Here is a 19,092-nt window from a genome sequence, read left to right on the forward strand (position 1 = left end):
CGATCATTCTTGACCTTGAATCAGCCGTTGGCAGAACAATCTCTCCTCAGGATCCCTCCTGCAGCTCTTCTGGAGCTTCAGTTGCATCACATGGTCTTTCCTCAGCAGATCATATTTGCCTCGTTGTCATGGAGATTGTTACGAGACTTTCTGTCTTGAAAGTTGATTTCTCGATCAACAGATCAACAGATCAACAGAAGGAAGTTTCAATCTCAACTATCAAAGCCGGCGTAAAGAAAATTCACACGATTCTTTGATGTGAAAACAAACGTTTTCTCTTTGATAGTTAAACATGAAATACTGAAGACTGTGACCTCAACATGTGAGGATGTGTTTCATTAAAGTTACTGTGAAGAACTTTAACTTAGTGGTTCTGTTGGTCTCTGTGGACTAAAGCTGTCGTGTCTCTGAGCACCAGAGTCCCTTTAGAACCTCTCATTCTGCAGCAGGTCTGACAGTCTGACCCGCTCAGTCCTGGTTCTGGTTCTCCCGTGCCTCCCTTCCCTCCAGCGGGTCCAGCAATACGTCCTGGGTCTCCAGCAGAGAGGAGAAGCTCTGCTCCTGGAGGAGGAGGAGGAGGAGGAGGAGGAGGAGGAGGAGGAGGAGATGCTGCTGCTGCTGCCAGGAGCTGAGCTCTCCTCCTCCCTCCGGAGATCTGGGTCTGTCCACGGTGGACCGGTCTCTGCTGGAGTCTGAGCTGAAGGAGGTTCTGGTGAACCTGCATGAGTTCATCTGGTTTCACCAGAATCCGACCCGGTGGCTCCGATGACGAGCATCAAGAATAACTCTATAGAAACAGACCATCTTCTCTCTGATGGTCTCTTTACTGATGGAGGTCTGATAGAGGATCAGGACTACACTGAGACTGGTTCATATAGAGGATCAGGACTACACTGAGACGGTTCAGAACCAAGTAAAAGTAACCTCTAAGAAAAACACTCTGCTTCATATTTCTCTTTTGAATTGTTTTTGTCAAGATTAGTTTTAAAGTGAAACTCAAACCTTCACTTTAATGCAACTTAAACAAACTTTAAAAAACACGTTTCAGGTCTAATCTGGGTGACAGAGTACAATGATACGACACTAGACGTCTGTGGGAAGTTGTGTTGAATCGATCATTTTGTCTTTAAAATGTCAGAAAATCATCAATGAGTTTAATAATAATTGCTAACAGTTGCAGCTGATAAAGAAAAGCTGGAACCACAGAATATGTGGGATTGATGTTTTTTTGGGATTCCTCAGAATAGATGCCGACTCTCCCTCTGCCTCCTCCTCCTTCAGGGCGCCTCCTCCTCCTCCTGAGCCAGCTGCATCATGGGAGGTTCCACCTCCTCCCTCATTGACGAGGCCGAGGGTGATGACGCTGCACCCCGGGGTGCAGCTCTGCCCCCCTCCCCCGTCATGGGATGTCTGAGGAGCAGCCAGAGCGCCTCCCTCCCTCGACAGCTTCCCCGACCCGACAGGCACAGAGAGCGCAGGTAAGAGACACCTGAGAACGGGTTAGAGGTCTGGAGCCAATCAGCAGCAAGATACCTGAGAACGGGTTAGAGGTCTGGAGCCAATCAGCAGCAAGATACCTGAGAACGGGTTAGAGGTCTGGGTTCTTGGCTTTGGGCCGACGCCATCTTGGTTTTTGGATATCGCCATCTTGTTTATTTGCAACCAGAAGGGACACTAGAGGGCGGAGCTAAGTACAACAGAATGCTGAACAATTTCTAGGCGACCAAAATGTTACAATCAACTTCCATGAAGTGAAAACACTCTAAAAGGTGAAAGTTGTAAAACAGAAACACGGACAACACGACCGCACAACGCTTTGGTGTCGACCTGTCAATCACTGTGTAGCCCCGCCCCTAAAGCATCCCCTGCTTTATGGTCTGTGTGACTCTAAATGGACCATCATTTACTAAATGAACATCATGCTGTATTGAAGAAGACTTGAAACTAGAGATTGAGACCATAAACTCATGTTTACAATGTTTACTGAGGTAATAAATCAAGAGAGAAGTAGAGTCATTTTCTCATAGACTTCTATACAACCAGAGGAGTCGCCCCCTGGTGGACACTAGAGAGAATGCAGCTTTAACACATGAAGCTTTGGCTTCTCTTTAAAGAAGCGGAGGTTGTCTGCTGGTTGATCCGTGTTCCAGGATTCAGGCGTGTTTGTTTGTTTAACTGTACGTGTGAAAACAAGTGATGGTGATGATTAATTCATGTCATTACTCCTCACATGGCTCCTCACAGCTGACGGCTGAACGTTAAAATTTATATTCTACACTTGTGTAGATTCCTGAGCTCCAGAATGTGTGTCATGAATTTTTCATGAATCGTTGGATATAAAGTAAACCTCAGCCTTCCTCTTATTAATTATTACTGTGCTGTGTTTATAAAGCCTCCATCAGGAGTCCAGTTACGCTCTGACAGGAAGTGTAGCGCCACCAGGAGAGTCCCTGAAGACCGGACCGTAGACCCGAGTCTGGAGGAGATTTACTCTCATGGTTTAATGTGGATCAGAACGGACCAAAGGCCACTTAAGATCAGATAAAACTTTATTAATCCTGATCTTGTGCCAGAGTTTCATTAAAGATTACAACAAAAAACTATAGAATACTAATTATTAAGTGTAAATAAATAATACTGACACCAGTGCAAAATAGAATATAAAGGTAAATAAATAAAGTAAAACAATTCAACTAAAATAAAAAAACCTAAAGATTAAATACAAGACTAAAATATGAAGTGTATGAGAAGTAAGAGGTTTTTTAAATGAAATACATAAAACCTGTTTGGAGTTATTTATATACTAAATAGAACGTTGAGTGTATTTTGTAGAAACATTCATGAATCTCGTCAGTGTTGAGAAGAACGAGCTGACTGAGAACTGAACATAAATCTTTTCCACGTTTTTCTACCAAATTCAGTGTTTGACTCTGATCTCATGAAGTAAAACATGAATATGATCAAACACCGTCTGTGAGCGACATGTTGTTACTTTACTGCAGCTCCGTCTGTCATTTCCATATTCATGAATCTTTAATATTCTCCTCCGAGCCACCACATGGTACAAACACATGTTTAATATCGTGTATATTTGGACCCCCCCCCCCCCCGCTCATGCTCTACATTATGTCATCAGATGTTTGTGGTTATTATAACGCTGAGTGACCATAATGTCCGTAACACCTGAAGGATTCTCTTGACACATCCAAGTTTTAGCATCTTTCATATTTCAAAAGGATTATCAGAACAGGTTTAAATCATAGGAAATAAAGAGCATTTTCTATTCTTTAATGTGTCACATTTAGACGCAATAAATGTCTTATGAAATAACATTATTGTGTTTGACACAAAGGAATTTGAAGGACATTGTAAATATGTTTAAAACACGGTGCAGGAATGTATATATACATATATATATTGTGTTCTCTCTCTAGTTTCTCCTCAGGGTCGATGCCGGTGCAGAGGAGCCAGTGGGCTTGTGGCTGCTGCACTTTCCTCAACGCAGCCGGCGCCCCCCGCTGCTCCATCTGCGAAGCCCCTCGCCGGAGGCCGGACGCCCGGTGGACGTGGCAGGGGACCGGCAGGGAGGACGGGCGCTGGTCCTGCCCACGCTGCACGCTGTCCAACCCCGCCGACCGCCCGGCCTGCTCGCTGTGCGGGTACTCCACCGCCGCCGGCGCCCTGGACCGACCCCGGGGGGGCTCGTCCGGGGACCGGCTACGACCTCGGCGCTCCAGCAGCTGCTCCGGACCCCTGAGGCCGGAGGACGCCATTATTCAGAGCCTGGTCTGGGAGTGTTTGAGGTGCACTCTGCAGAACACCCCGACCTCCATGTCCTGCTCTGCTTGTGGCGGACCACGCAAACTGTCTCTCCCCCAGATCCCCGCCGACGCCTTGCTCATTCCGGGGGAGCCAACCGGAGCGGGACAGCCGGAGCCTGCAGCGGGGGCGCTGTCCCTTTGCATCCCGACCGGCGGAGAGAGTTTACCGGAGGAAGCTTCCCGTCCACACACAAACTCCTCAGGTCATCACAACCCTCTTCCCTGCAGCCGCAGAGAGGTGCCGCCTCCAGACGGCTGCCTCGGTCAAAGCCCGATCTTAAGTCCTTCCCCGTCAACGCTCGCCGTTTCACAACCGGAGCTGCCGCCCGGCAGACGGCTCAGCATCCTGAAGGAGGAGATGTCGCCGCTGTCGCCCGCACCTGCGTCGTTCCCGCCGTGCCTCGCCGCCGCCAACGTCGCCAACGACACAGAGGAGTGGTCGTGTCCCGCCTGCACTCTCATCAACGAGGTCAAAGCCGAACACTGCCTGGCCTGCCACACGCCTCAGCGGCACGCCGCCCAGCTGCAGCCGGCACCGGCCCCGAAGAGGAAGGAGAGCACGCCGGTGGAGGCGCTGCGGCAGAGCGACGAGGGAGAAGCCAAGGAGCTGTGGGAGAACATCGTCGGCTTCTGCAGAGAGGTTTGTGCACCTTTAAGTTGAGTTGTGATGGATCCTTCACGGACACGTTTCTCTGGAACACCTGGACGGACCTGAAGACATCACATCCAGGCGGCAACCTCCGGTTCTGCTGAGCGAAGCAGATCCAAAAGTGTCTTCAAAGTTGAATTCTCATCAGCAAACTCGTCTGAAGCATGTCTGAAGCATGTCTGGAGCTGCTCTTTATATTAAAACAGAAGACGAGATAAAGGAGCTTTTAAATCACTGAGAGAAGAAGTTTATCTTAACTCCATGATGAACCTGACTTAGTGGATCAGATGAGATAATCAAAGATAAACTCACCACTTTGTCTGTACACACATCAAAATCCACCGTTTAGTGAACTGCTACCACTATACTATACTATTGTATTTGTATTTAACCGTTGGAAGTGTCATTGAGATTAAAAGTCCCTTTTTTAACAGTAACTTTTCCAAAAAAAAAGTCCAAAATAAAACAAACAAAATGTCACAAAAACAGTTAACAGAAGAGCAAATATATAATCATGATTTACTTTTCTAATACAGTGAATAGCAAATTAAAAAACAACAATACAACTATTTAAATAACAAAAGACCTCTAAAACAATTCAAATCTAAAGCTCTATATGCTGAATTAAGGGATTTTCTACCTTTTTAACGCTTCAATCTGAATATTGTTGCATTTATTTTCCTGCAACTCACCCGAGGTTGTTTCCTGTGATTTGATTGGCTCGTCACCAGAACGCCGTGACGTTTGTGGACGACAGCTTCCCTCCCGGTCCGAAGTCGGTGGGCTTCCCGGCGGACGACAGCGTGCAGCACCGCGTCAGGAAGTGGCTTCGCCCGCAGCAGATCAACTGCTGCAACTCCAGAGAGCGCGCGGTGAAGTGGTCCGTGTTCCGCACGCTCCGCCCCTCCGACATCCTGCAGGGACTTCTGGGTAACTGCTGGTGAGCCGCCCGCTGCTTCATCTATTTAATACTTAAGATTTGAAATGAGCTTCAAAGTAACTCACTCACTAACTACGGATGTTTGTTCAAGATCATACTTTTAAAAAGAGTTCTTCTTTTCCTTTAATAGAATAGTTATTTATTTCTAAGCATTATTATAATACTAGTAACAAACATTGATTTAAAAAGAAACCTTTTGAATAACAACCTAATAAGAAAAGTACATTTTATTGATATATTGACTTTTTATCTAATTACATTCCCAAATGTGGGATCTGACTCTGACCAGTAGAGACGTTAATAGAAGTAGAATATTGACAGAATTATATTATCATGTTGTTTATGAAGGTAATAGAGCTACGTTTATCGTACTTTACTCAAATATTTCCATTTTTTGTGCTACTTTATACGTTTACTACATCTCAAAAGGAAATATATTGTTTTTACAGCTCTACATTTATTTAAAACTTAAAAGTTGTAAAGTTTATTGATATAGAACATAGAAAAATAAGCAGAGATCATAGACAGATTACAGAAGATACTCTTTTATCTTATACATTTTTAAAATAATAGTTAAAATAATAAGATAAAAACATTATACATTACAATAAATGTATAATGAGTACTTTTGAGTATTTAGCTGATAATACTTTAACCTATAACAGTAGTATATATTAACAGTATATTTGTACACTATAACTGCTGAATGAAAGGATGTGAGTTCTTCCTCCACCTCTGCTGAATAATCAGGAGAAGAGATGCTCGATACGCTGGAGCAATAATCTGTCTTTAAATGAGTCTGTCTACTTTAATACTTCATTCTCAGAGATAAAGTTCACTAAACAGCCCGCAGAGGGTCGTAGCCGTGTTCCTTTCACCTCCAGGTCCAGTTATTCGGTGTCTGGGTGTGTTTTGGAGGAACAGGTTCCTGAGTGCTTTGGCTGTTCTGGCCGAACGTCCCGAGCTGGTGGAGAAGGTGATGGTGACGCGCTCGCTGTGTGCAGAAGGAGCCTATCAGGTGCGTCTGTGCAAAGACGGCTCGTGGACCACGGTGCTGGTGGACGACATGCTGCCGTGTGACGACAACGGACACCTGCTCTTCTCTCAGGTGGAACATTGGACTCTGAACAGCAGCACTGATGCTCCTCTGCTCATCACCAGATGTGCTTTGGAAGCTGTCGTACAGGAGGTAATGAATCGCTTCCTCTTCCCTCTCCAGGCCCAGCGGAAGCAGCTCTGGGTGGCTCTGATTGAAAAGGCGCTAGCCAAGCTCCACGGCTCCTACTTTGCTTTGCAGGCCGGTCGTGCCATCGAGGGCCTCTCCACGCTGACCGGGGCCCCCTGCGAGTCGCTGGCCCTCCAGATCAGCGCCACCAACCCCAAGGAGGAACCCATCGACACGGACCTCATCTGGGCCAAGATGCTGAGCTCCAAGGAAGCGGGGTGAGTGTCAGGAGGAGGGTCGTCCTTAATTACCTGTTGAAAATCAGTCCTAACTCTTTCATTGTGTCGTGCTGCTAGTTTCCTGATGGGGGCGTCTTGTGGAGGAGGAAACATGAAGGTGGACGACGCGACGTACGAGTCCGTGGGTTTACGTCCACGTCACGCTTACTCCGTCCTCGATGTGAGAGACGTAGACGGTCACAGGTGAGGACTCAAGTCTGTTTTGTTTCCCAGTAGATGTGCAGGTATTTAAATCTTTAGAGTGTCAACGTCCGTATCCAGTTTGTTATTGTACCAAAATAAAGCCAAAGAGGGTTTTAATGTATTATCTGACTCATCCTCTCCTGATAGAGATTCCCAACCTCGGCCATCTGCCAATAACCGCTGCTCTAGTTCTAATCCACGGCGGGAGTCACAGGTTTCATGTCACGTCAGCGAGTGTTTGCAGAGTAAGGCGAGTAAATATAAACATTCGTGCACCTTAAGTATTTTCAGGTTTGTTTGTTCTGGTTTCAGATTTAATTCTTATAAAGTGGCGTCTAACTTTTAACGAACTCTGGGTCGTGACCGAAAGAACGAGGTCGTGGCTACAAGGAGCCGAAATGAGTTTCCTCCGTAGGGTGTCCGGGCTCAGCCTTAGAGAGAGGGTGAGGAGGGTGAGGAGGGTGAGGAGGGTGAGGAGGGTGAGGAGGGTGAGGAGGGTGAGGAGCTCGGACATCAGGAGGGAACTTGGAGTCGAGCCGCTCCTCCTTTGCATCAAAAGGAGTCAGCTGAGGTGGTTCAGCATCTAATTAGGATGCCTCCTGGACGCCTCCCACTGGAGGGTTTTCGGGCACGCCCAGGAGACCCCGGGGGACCCAGAACACGCTGGAGGGACTACATCTCCCAGCTGGCCTGGGAACGCCTCGGGATCCCCCAGAATGAGCTGGAACATGTTGCGGGCGAGAGGGAGGTCTGGGTCAGCCTGCTGGGCTGCTGCCACCGCGACCCGACCCGGATAAGAGGAGGAAGATGGATGGATGGATGGCGTCTAACTTGTGCTTCCTGTTGTTGTGTTTTAAGGCTACTGCAGCTGAGGAACCCGTGGGGTCGCTTCTCCTGGACTGGACCCTGGGCGGACCACTGGCCCGACTGGCCTCCACACCTGAAGAGGGAGCTATCCGCCCAGCGGGCCGAGGACGGCCTGTTCTGGATGGACTTCTGGGATTTCATCAGGTAGGTCAGGAGTTAACAAAGGCTGCACTTCTTTAGAAGAGTTGTGATCTCTTAAATTCCTTAACATTCCCAGTTTAAGCTACGTCGTCACGTTCCGACTGCTAACTTACACAAAAAGGGTAAATTCTATAGACTGTATACAAGCAGTGGATGTAGTCAGTGATGTCACCTATTGGTTTGTAGTTTGACGCTTGGAGTTAGCTTTTTGGTCATCGCCATCTTGGTTTTTAATCGTCACCATATTGGTTATTGGCTGTCGCCATCTTGTTTTTTTCGCCATCAGCATTGTGGTTTTTGGACATAAAGCATCCCCTGCTTTATGGTCTGTTTGACTCTAAATGGACCATCATTTACTAAATGAACATCATGCTGTATTGAAGAAGACTTGAAACTAGAGATTGAGACCATAAACTCATGTTTACAATGTTTACTGAGGTAATAAATCAAGAGAGAAGTAGAGTCATTTTCTCATAGACTTCTATACAACCAGAGGAGTCGCCCCCTGGTGGACATTAGAGAGAACGCAGCTTTAACACATTTTCAGATCCGGAGGTTTGCTGCCTGCTTATCTCATGAATGAAATAAGTAAATGTGTTGATGCATTCACTAATGTCTGTGAGTGTGTTTTGTTGACAGGTACTTTGACTCAGTGGATATCTGTAAGATTCATTCAGACTGGCAGGAGGTCCGAGCGCCGGGTGTTTTTCCCCGAGGAGCCGACGTCCCGGTGACGGTGGCGACCATCACGGTGCTGGAGAGGACGGCCATGGAGCTGGCTTTGTTCCAGCAGGGCAGCCGGTAGGACTACGCTGACAAAACCTCCTTATTGTTGCTTATTGAAGAACTCAATCACCAAAGACATACACATTCCATAAGAGAGTTTGAATTCTTAAAATAACTTCTCCTTCCAGAAATCCAGACTTTAAAGTCCTGGATAGCTTCAAACGTTCTCCATCTCAAAAAGAATACAGTTGGAATAAAGAATAAAGAATAAAGATGTTGTTTTTCCCATAGATAGTCTATGGTTCATTTATACTTCATCTGAGTGTTGTCAACAGCAGAATCTCAACGCTGAACGACTGAAGCGATTCAACAAAGTTTAAATATCTCAACACAAAATTGGTGAATTCTCGTGCTTTGCATTGACTTTGTATTGAAAGAAGTTTGCTTCATCGTTTGGTGTGAACAAACGATGAAGAGTCGCATCTGATTCATCGTTGAACATATGAACATATGAACTGAACCCTGTCTCCTCAGGCGGTGGGACACGGCGGAGAGCCACCTGCTGGATCTCTGCGTGTTGTTGTTCCGGGTCTCCTTCGACGGCTCGGGGACGCCGGCGCTCGGCCGCCTGCTGGCTCACAGCCGCCGCTCGGTGAGGAGGTTCGTGGGCTGCGACGTGATGCTGGAGCCGGGAGAGTACGCCGTGCTCTGCTGCGCCTTCAACCACTGGCACAGCGCCGCCACGGAGGGCACGAGTAAGAGCACCGCCTCTACCCGCTGCTGTGTTTCTGAAGTCTAAAGACGCACATTCCCTTCCAACACAAACAGAAGTAGCTTCCGTGCTGTTTACCACAGTGGAACAGTTAAACTTCTTAAATTAAACTAAACTCTCCAGCAGCAATTTGTTAATCAAAATAATAGCTGTCGCCTAAATGGCCTTGCTAGCAAAGTTAACTTATCATTAGTAATTAATGCTAATACAAAATTATGAAATAATAGAAATAAAGAAACGAAACAAGCTACGAATTCCTACGAGAAAGAAAACCTAAAACTCATCTTTTCAAACTCGCTTTTTCCTAAAAAAATGTATTAATTTCTCTAATTTTTATTTTTCTATATAATGTTTTGAGTTGTTATATTTATTTATTTCTGTTTTATTTGTCTATTTTTAAATAATTTCTGTTGTTTTTAATCTTCATTTCAAACGTGCTATATGTAAAAAGTCGACTTTAATCACAGACTATTATCCCCGGCTCCATATTTATTTTCTGTTTTCTTACCAATGGCCCTGATAACATATTTCTTCCTTCGGGTTAATTATAAGCTACATCTTGAAGTTTTAAATACTTGTATTTGTGTCCGTTCAGCGAGCGGCGGCCGGTCCGAGGAGCCCGGCTACATGCTGGCGGTCTACAGCTCCAGACTGGTGATGGTGGAGCAGCTCGCGGCCTCCAACACCACCGTCGCCGACGCCGTCATCCAGCTGACGGAAACCAAAGGAGAGAGACACGAGGTAGACGTCCACTCCGTTTGTAACAGCAGTGAGACCCAGTCGTGTGCGATGGTGTTCAGGTGGTGAATCCTGTAATTCCTTCATTCTGCTCCTCTTTCACACAAATAAACTCTTTAAAAAGCCTCTCGGATCAGATGTGAAATGCATCGTCACAAAGCTTTTCTCTGTAGAGAGACGCGGTGCATCTTATAGAATATGATCATTCATGTAGATTCTACTAACCAACAGGATTTACATTTGAATGCAGGACTTTTACTTGTCATGGAGAATTTTCACACTGTGGTAGTAAAGTCTCTCCCCCCCCTCAGGGCAGAGAGGGGATGACCTGTTACTACCTGACCCACGGCTGGGCGGGGCTTATCGTTATGGTGGAGAACAGACACCCGCGGCATCACCTCCACGTGTCATGTGACTGCAGCGACAGCTTCAACGTGGTGTCGACGCGCAGCAGCCTGAAGACCGTCGACAGCATCCCTCCTCTGCACAGGTTCAGATCTCTGAGGTCAAATATATATATATGTATATATATATATATACATATATATATATATATATAGTGGTGGAAGAAAAGGGCCCAGACTGTAACATGAAAATGATCTGGTGAACTTCATGAATCTGAGTTTGTACGTTGGATGTGACGTTCTCTCTCCGTCTCCGTCTCAGACAGGTGCTGGTGGTTTTGTCTCAGCTGGAGGGAAACGCCGGCTTCTCCATCACTCACCGGCTGGCTCACCGTAAGGCCGTCCAGGCTTCTCTGGGGAACTGGAGTCCCTCGAAGACGACGCACAGTCCGGCTCTGAGTCCGGAGACGGCGGGTCTGCATCAGCCTCGACCCCTCTGACCGAGAACACGGAGGTCTTTAAAGTGAGCTGACTCGTGTTTCAGCTCGGCAGACACTTTTTTTAGGAGTCAGCGCTCCAACAGAAACGAACACATTCCTCCGTAGAGACGCGTTAGAAGCAGGTTTCATCAGTGATGCACTTTATATTTCACATTTCAGATCACAGCTCGTCTTCAGGTCCAAACTGTCTTCAATGCAACGGTGACAGACGAATAGAAGTTATTCACTTTAGTTAGTTGTGTCTGAACTGGCTGCCAAGAATATTCACAGTAATAAGAAACCGACGACGCTGAAGTCGGCTTTTAATTCAGAGTTTCACGTTCATCAGTTCAGAGGAAGGTTGAAGGGAAACAGCGTGCACGATGAACGATCCGCCTTCTGTTTGTGGTGAACGAGTGTCGGACAGTTTAGGTGAAGCTGAAACACACGCGGACATTTGTGAAACCTTTGTTGTACAAAAAACACATTACTGGTCTCATCTGGACTCGATGATCACAGAGAAGCCAGAGACTCTTTGAAGCACAGGTTCACATTTGTGAAACCGTAATAATATTTGTAAAAATACCCTCAAAATAAGGGCAGATGTCACCGTTTTTATTTCACATCGAGACCACAATGAACCCGTTTTCCTTAACTTTCCTCTCAACTACGAACGGAAGCTTTTTTAAGGGTGTTTATTTATGGATCTTGATACTTAATGTAGAAGGTTTAGATAAAGTGTTAGTGTGGAGACTGGCTGTATGAAAGCATTAGCACTTTATGAACCTTAAACTATGCTGGATTCTTGTGTTTTACTATTATGTTTAAAAAAAAGAAATGATTTTGTGTTTGTTAATGCAAAATATTATTATTGTTAGAGACAGAAACGTATAAACTATGCAAATGTTTGAAACCTGTTATGATGCTTCCTCAATTAAAACATGTTTAGCTCTTTATCTTATTGTTATATCTATGCATGAATTTAATGTATTTTTTATTGGTGCAATAGAATTTCCAAAAGAGTCTGAAGTTATTTATTTTTATATAATTTATTTCATAATATTTTATTTATTATGTATTATTTAGAGAACATCTATTTATATATTCTTTTCACAATAAAAAGTAAAAACCTTTATTTTCATTGTTGACGTGGGGGCGTGTCCTCCGATGACGCGTCACAGATCAGAACCCAAACAGCTGTTGGCAAGACAACTTGTAGCTAGGTAGCTAGCCACCTAGCTCCATCACAACAAATAGCTCATTTCATAGCGTTTTCACTGTGTAATACTAGAGTGGTGAACCAGCAGCTACGCAGGTATGTCAGTGTGATGTTATCGATTACGTATCGGTGTGAAATAATGCTAGCTTGTTAGCTTCATGCTACTAACGCTAGCTACGCGTTAGCCACACGTTAGCATTGATTTACCTGAAAACAGCTGCTTGAATTTAGCTTAAAAATGTGACACGTCAGTGTGTTTGTTTTGTGTCTAACGTCAACAATCGACACCGTGTCAACGTGTAGATCAGTGATCAGGGACGTCATCATTCGGTTTTTATTGTATTTAATGTTCAATAACTCAGTCAGGAGAAATAAGCGGAGTTATCGCTCCGACAGTGACAGTAGATCCGACCCAACTTAACGGCTCAAATTCGGCCCTGATGAGGCCGTAGTGCGGTGTGTCGGTACCGGTCTCAGGTCGGCCCCATGTCGGCATGAATCATCAATGCGAGCCCCTGATCCTCCTCCAGCTCCTCTAAACACCCCCTCACCTCCAGCTCCTCATCACCTGATAAATTACCTTGAAATACATCATCAAGCCACTCAGAAATACTGTTAATTCATGTTTTATATGCTGTGAAAAAAATATGAAATCAACAACAGTAAATATAATTTTTGCAAGACAAAAAATTACAATAAAAAATGTAAAAATAAAAACAAATAAACAAAATTAATTTAAATAAAATAAACAATGAAAATAATACGAAAACAATGGTTAAAGCTTAGAAACTATGACTATAACATTACTCCAAATTAAAGGCCAGATTTAAAAGATTTTAAAAAATACAGATTAATTAATTCTAACATCCGGCAGTGAGTTCCACAGTTTAGGGTCTTAAAACAGAAGTATCATGTAAAAGACCCGTTGTGATCTTTGCTGGAGCATAACATGAAAAGATGTCTGATGTCGGAGGAGTGACGTCATTTAAAGCTTCATAAACAAGCAAACAAACAAACAATCAACTCAGAAAGATTTTCTTTGTTCGGTTAGACTCTGAACTAGCTGCAGTTTTCTGATGTTTTAAGATAACTCAGACTAAAATAAAAAGAGTTTAACAGACTTAATTGAAATGGAATTTTAAATTAATTTAAATCGATGTAATTACTTTTTCGCAACATTACAAACAAGTCAGTACAATTATTACAATTTCCAGAGATTTCCGGAAGCAACCCGGAACATGTGGAACACCTTAAATAGCGGTCGTCAGTATTTCGACCAGCTTAAAGGTTCCGGTCTCTGCTCTTCTGGTCTCAGTTTCTGTCCTGGTCTGTTGCGGTCTGAGCGTCAGGATTGGGAAGCAGACTGAAGGGGCGGCTGCCGGCGGTGCAGCGAGCCTGGTGGACAGAATGTCAGAAAGCCCGGAGAAAAGCGCCTCGGTGTCGGCTCAGGAGCTGAAGGAACAGGGCAACCGCCTCTTCCTGAGCCGCAAGTACCTGGAAGCTGCTGCCTGCTACAGCAGAGCCATAGTAAGAGCCCTAGTGTTTCTCCTAAAGATATCTATTGAAATTACAACACGATACAATACAACACGATAAAAGATACGTTACAACACGACACGATACGATATGACACACTACGTTACGATACAACACGATATGTTACAACACGATACAATACAACACGATACGATACAAAACGATACGTTATGATACGATACGTGTTGAGTATACAGAGAGCAAAAGGTTGAATCTGTGTTCTGATGTTTCAGACCCACAGTCCGTCCGTCCCAGCGTACTACACCAACAGAGCTCTGTGCTACGTGAAGCTGCAGCAGTACGACAAAGCTCTGGCCGACTGCAGACACGCTCTGGAGCTCGACGGCCAGTCGGTCAAAGCTCACTTCTTCATGGGTCAGTGTCACCTGGAGATGGAGAGCTACGACGAAGCCATCGGCAACCTGCAGAAAGGTACGAGGGATTCTCCACGTCTGGGGTTGATGCACCGTAACTCCACATCCTCACACACGGTGAGAAAAGTGTCTCTTTACGTTTGTTTTCCCAGCGTATAACCTGGCTAAAGAGCAGCGCCTGAACTTTGGCGACGACATCCCCAGCGCTCTGCGGATCGCCAAGAAGAAACGTTGGAACAACATGGAGGAGAGGAGGATCAACCAGGAGAGCGAACTGCACGCCTACCTCACCAAACTCATCTTTGCTGAGAAGAAGAGGCAGGTCCACTCCGTCTATGACGAAGAACACGCATGTCACAGTAGATCTCGCTCCTGTGTTAAGTGTGTCTGGTTTAATCTGCAGAGAGCTGGACGGCTGCAGACACAAACAAGAAGACAAGTCAGACGGCAGAATTCAGCACCATCCAAACGACGTCCACACTAAACATGTAGGTTTTCTATTGTGATCTTCTTTGTTCGTAAAACACAGCAGACAACCGAGTGAAGTCAGTGCTTCATGTGTTAAAGCTGCATTCTCTCTAGTGTCCACCAGGGGGCGACTCCTCTGGTTGTATAGAAGTCTATGAGAAAATGACTCTACTTCTCTCTTGATTTATTACCTCAGTAAACATTGTAAACATGAGTTTATGGTCTCAATCTCTAGTTTCAAGTCTTCTTCAATACAGCATGATGTTCATTTAGTAAATGATGGTCCATTTAGAGTCACACAGACCATAAAGCAGGGGATGCTTTAGGGGCGGGGCTACACAGTGATTGACAGGTCTCTACCAGAGACGTATACGGCGTCTCTACGTCACTTCACTTTAGAAGCGGAGGTTTCCTCCTGGTATTTAAAACTCTCTAGACTTCAAGATGTCAGCATGTAAGTGAAGTTATTCTGACTGAAATACATACAGATTCTTGTCGCTTCATGTTTACTGTACTAATCGTTCGATGTAATAATATAGATCTCAGTGTGAACCTGTTCATGTCTGATTACTTCTAACCTTTAAAAGGTGTTTCTCTACAGGACAAGTATCTGTCCGACATGGAGGAGCTGTTCTCTCAAGTAGACGAGAAGAGGAAGGTCAGTGTTGATGAAGGACATGTAACAAATAAATGATCCGCTGAGGAGGATGAGGATGATGGTGAGGATGATGGTGAGGATGATGAGGATGATGGTGAGGATGATGGTGAGGATGATGAGGAGGAGGATGAGGATGATGGTGAGGATGAGGAGGAGGAGGATGATGGTGAGGATGAGGAGGAGGATGATGATGGTGAGGATGATGAGGAGGATGATGAGGATGAGGAGGATGAGGATAATGGTGAGGATGAGGAGGAGGATGATGATGTAACAGATGTGATGTCCACTGTGTGTTTGCCAGAAGCGAGAGATTCCCGACTTCCTGTGTGGGAAGATCAGCTTTGAGTTGATGAGAGAGCCGTGCATCACTCCTAGTGGAGTCACGTACGACAGGAAGGACATCGAGGAGCACCTGCAGGTACAAGTACTGATACTACTCTGTGAAAATACTGTGATACAGGTACAAGTACTGATACTACTCTGTGAAAATACTGTGATACAGGTACAAGTACTGATACTACTCTGTGAAAATACTGTGATACAGGTACAAGTACTGATACTACTCTGTGAAAATACTGTGATACAGGTACAAGTACTGATACTACTCTGTGAAAACACTCATTCTCTTGCAGCGAGTCGGCCATTTCGACCCGGTGACGCGTTCTCCGCTGACCCAAGATCAGCTCATCCCAAATCTGGCCATGAAGGAAGTCATTGATGCTTTTGTTTTGGAGAACGGATGGGTGGAGGACTACTGACCAATGAGAGCAGAGGAAGTGACTCAGACGGTTCAGAGTTTAAGAAAAGATCAAACGGATCTCTTTGTTCCAGTTTGATGAGCAACAAACGTACAAAGTTCTAAAATGATTCTACAGGAAGAACGAGACTAAGAAATGAATGTAAAACCCACAAATCAAGTTTCAAGATCTGTTAAACCTTCGAATGTTCTCACAGGTACTCAGAAGTAGAAATACTACGTTATAAAAATACTCTGTTACCAGTAAAACTCCTGCATTTAAACTTTGACTTCAAAGTAAAAGTGTTCATATAAACTATTTCATCAATAAGTTTCCATTTAAAGTCCTGGTTTGAAGAGGAACTTGTAACTAAAGCTGTCAAATAAATGAAGAAGTATAAAGTAGGAGACACCTGAAAATACTCAAGAAGAGTACAAATACTTTGTAAATGTACTTAGTTTCTCTCCAGCAAAGTGTCTTCTGGAGTCAAGTTATTGATAATCAGGCAGCTTTACTCATAAATGTTCATAAAGTCCAAACAGACACAAGTTTAATATAATATAATGTGATTTAATATGATTTCATATAATATAATGTGATTTAATATGATTTCATATAATATAATGTGATTTAATATGATTTAATATAATGTGATTTAATATGATTTCATATAATATAATGTGATTTAATATGATTTAATATAATGTGATTTAATATGATTTCATATAATATAATGTGATTTAATATGATTTCATATAATATAATGTGATTTAATGCACTTTTGACATATTTTCTTGTTCCTGGAAATAGATTGTGAAGAAGAAGCACTTTAATTTTTTCTTTAAGTTTATTTATATTTAAAGAACCAAAACTCATCAGAAGAAATAATAATCCCTCCAGTATTTAGTTTACAGAAACATTTACTTTTATTATTCTACAAACAACATGTCAAGAAACTGTTTGTCGTTATGATTATTATATATTAGACCAGTTCAGACCAGGTCAGACCACTTCAGTGTGTTTGTGTGAGCGTTGTTTAATCAGATGAGACGTTCGAGGACCGTCTGTACAGATCAGAGTTGATCCTCCGGTGTCTCTGTGATCAGTGTTGATTATATCAGTTCATGTAGTAAAGTAAAGTAATCAGATTACAGATGATAAACTGCTGTTTCTGCTGCTCATCACTCAGAGTGTAGGTGAGGGAAAGTGTTGCGTTTGCTGGCAAACTAAAAGAGGGGAAATCGTAGTGCTGCAGCTGAAAGAGAGAATGTTGAGAGAAGCTCGTCAGCTGGTTTCTGTTGTAAATATTGAATCAGTAAATTAAGTTTCTTTGTGCTCGTTTTTGCTCAAATGTTTTCCTTGTTGATGGTGAAGTTAAATATGATGTGACATCAACAGCTTTGACCTCGTACAGCATGTTGTTGTTTATCTTTTCTGTTTAAATGTGACGATTATAATCAAGTTAAAGTCTGATTATTTAAAACGACCGAAGGAGCACAGCTGCAGTGAGACATCTTACCGCACAGCACGTCTTTGAACCATCAACCCGCTGAACAAACACGTGTAAAAAAATGTTGTGATAAAATAAATGTTTCATGTTTTTTACATCTTTCAGTCTCGTCTCCTTCTGTTGATGACGGTTTAGAAAAGCTTTGTTTAGATCAACAATTATCTGAAGAACTAAAGACATGAATCAGTTCATGAGGATCTCCACCTTCAGAGGAGCAACACAGTCTGTAGTGTCTTTCTGTTGTTGACTTCTGTCTCTTTGTAGTCATTGTGTGTCTCTTTGTAGTCATTGTGTGTCTCTTTGTAGTCATTGTGTCTCTTTGTGGTCATTGTGTCTCTTTGTAGTCATCGTGTGTCTCTTTGTAGTCATTGTGTGTCTCTTTGTAGTCATCGTGTGTCTCTTTGTAGTCATCGTGTGTCTCTTTGTAGTCATTGTGTGCCTCTTTGTAGTCATCGTGTGTCTCTTTGTAGTCATTGTGTGTCTCTTTGTAGTCATCGTGTGTCTCTTTGTAGTCATCGTGTGCCTCTTTGTAGTCATCGTGTGCCTCTTTGTAGTCATTGTGTGCCTCTTTGTAGTCATTGTGTGCCTCTTTGTAGTCATTGTGTCTCTTTGTAGTCATCGTGTGTCTCTTTGTAGTCATCGTGTTTCTCTTTGTAGTCATCGTGTTTCTCTTTGTAGTCATCGTGTGCCTCTTTGTAGTCATTGTGTGCCTCTTTGTAGTCATCGTGTGCCTCTTTGTAGTCATCGTGTGCCTCTTTGTAGTCATTGTGTGTCTCTTTGTAGTCATTGTGTGCCTCTTTGTAGTCATCGTGTGTCTCTTTGTAGTCATCGTGTTTCTCTTTGTAGTCATTGTGTGCCTCTTTGTAGTCATCGTGTGCCTCTTTGTAGTCATTGTGTGCCTCTTTGTAGTCATTGTGTGCCTCTTTGTAGTCATCGTGTGTCTCTTTGTAGTCATTGTGTGTCTCTTTGTAGTCATCGTGTGTCTCTTTGTAGTCATCGTGTTTCTCTTTGTAGTCATCGTGTTTCTCTTTGTAGTCATTGTGTGCCTCTTTGTAGTCATCGTGTGCCTCTTTGTAGTCATCGTGTGCCTCTTTGTAGTCATTGTGTGTCTCTTTGTAGTCATTGTGTGCCTCTTTGTAGTCATCGTGTGTCTCTTTGTAGTCATTGTGTGTCTTTGTAGTTATCGTGTGTCTCTTTGTAGTCATTGTGTCTCTTTGTAGTCATTGTGTGCCTCTTTGTAGTCATCGTGTGTCTCTTTGTAGTCATCGTGTGTCTCTTTGTAGTCATTGTGTGTCTCTTTGTAGTCATTGTCTCTTTGTAGTCATCGTGGCCTCAGCTGGACTTTGTTCTATAATAACTTTTGTTATGAAATCTTAAAACTTCATCTGTTGAAAGAAACAGAAACAATGTGAAACATTTTAACAGCATTTTATTCCTCAGGAGACGAACAGACGTCTCCTTTAGAT

The 19,092-nt window shown here is 43.7% G+C and overlaps 2 protein-coding genes across 3 annotated transcripts; both read left to right on the forward strand.

The window, feature by feature from the left end:
- Window positions 1-1,314: 1,314 nt before the first annotated feature.
- LOC306709005 (calpain-15-like) lies at window positions 1,315-11,145 on the forward strand (the record flags this gene model as incomplete). The annotated part of the gene is made up of 12 exons (XM_079177011.1): window positions 1,315-1,478; window positions 3,435-4,461; window positions 5,202-5,410; window positions 6,335-6,518; window positions 6,630-6,853; window positions 6,932-7,057; window positions 7,916-8,068; window positions 8,705-8,866; window positions 9,326-9,546; window positions 10,159-10,304; window positions 10,613-10,791; window positions 10,968-11,145. 12 exons carry the CDS (start codon window positions 1,315-1,317, stop codon window positions 11,143-11,145), a joined length of 2,973 nt encoding a protein of 990 aa, XP_079033137.1.
- A 2,594-nt stretch (window positions 11,146-13,739) lies between these two features.
- LOC306710029 (E3 ubiquitin-protein ligase CHIP-like) lies at window positions 13,740-17,715 on the forward strand. Of its 2 annotated transcripts, XM_079178398.1 has the most exons (7): window positions 13,740-13,870; window positions 14,113-14,311; window positions 14,406-14,575; window positions 14,661-14,741; window positions 15,323-15,379; window positions 15,681-15,797; window positions 16,012-17,715. In XM_079178398.1, exons 1-7 carry the CDS (start codon window positions 13,751-13,753, stop codon window positions 16,135-16,137), a joined length of 870 nt encoding a protein of 289 aa, XP_079034524.1. In that variant the 5' UTR covers window positions 13,740-13,750; the 3' UTR covers window positions 16,138-17,715. The 2 variants fall into 2 exon arrangements, with proteins under 2 accessions (XP_079034524.1, XP_079034525.1); XM_079178399.1 differs by lacking the exon at window positions 14,661-14,741 and having other exon boundaries at window positions 14,406-14,636; window positions 15,309-15,379.
- The last annotated feature ends 1,377 nt before the right edge of the window (window positions 17,716-19,092 follow it).

Source organism: Pholis gunnellus (genome assembly GCF_910591455.1).
Source record: "Pholis gunnellus genome assembly, chromosome: 17".
Classification (NCBI taxonomy): domain Eukaryota; kingdom Metazoa; phylum Chordata; class Actinopteri; order Perciformes; family Pholidae; genus Pholis; species Pholis gunnellus.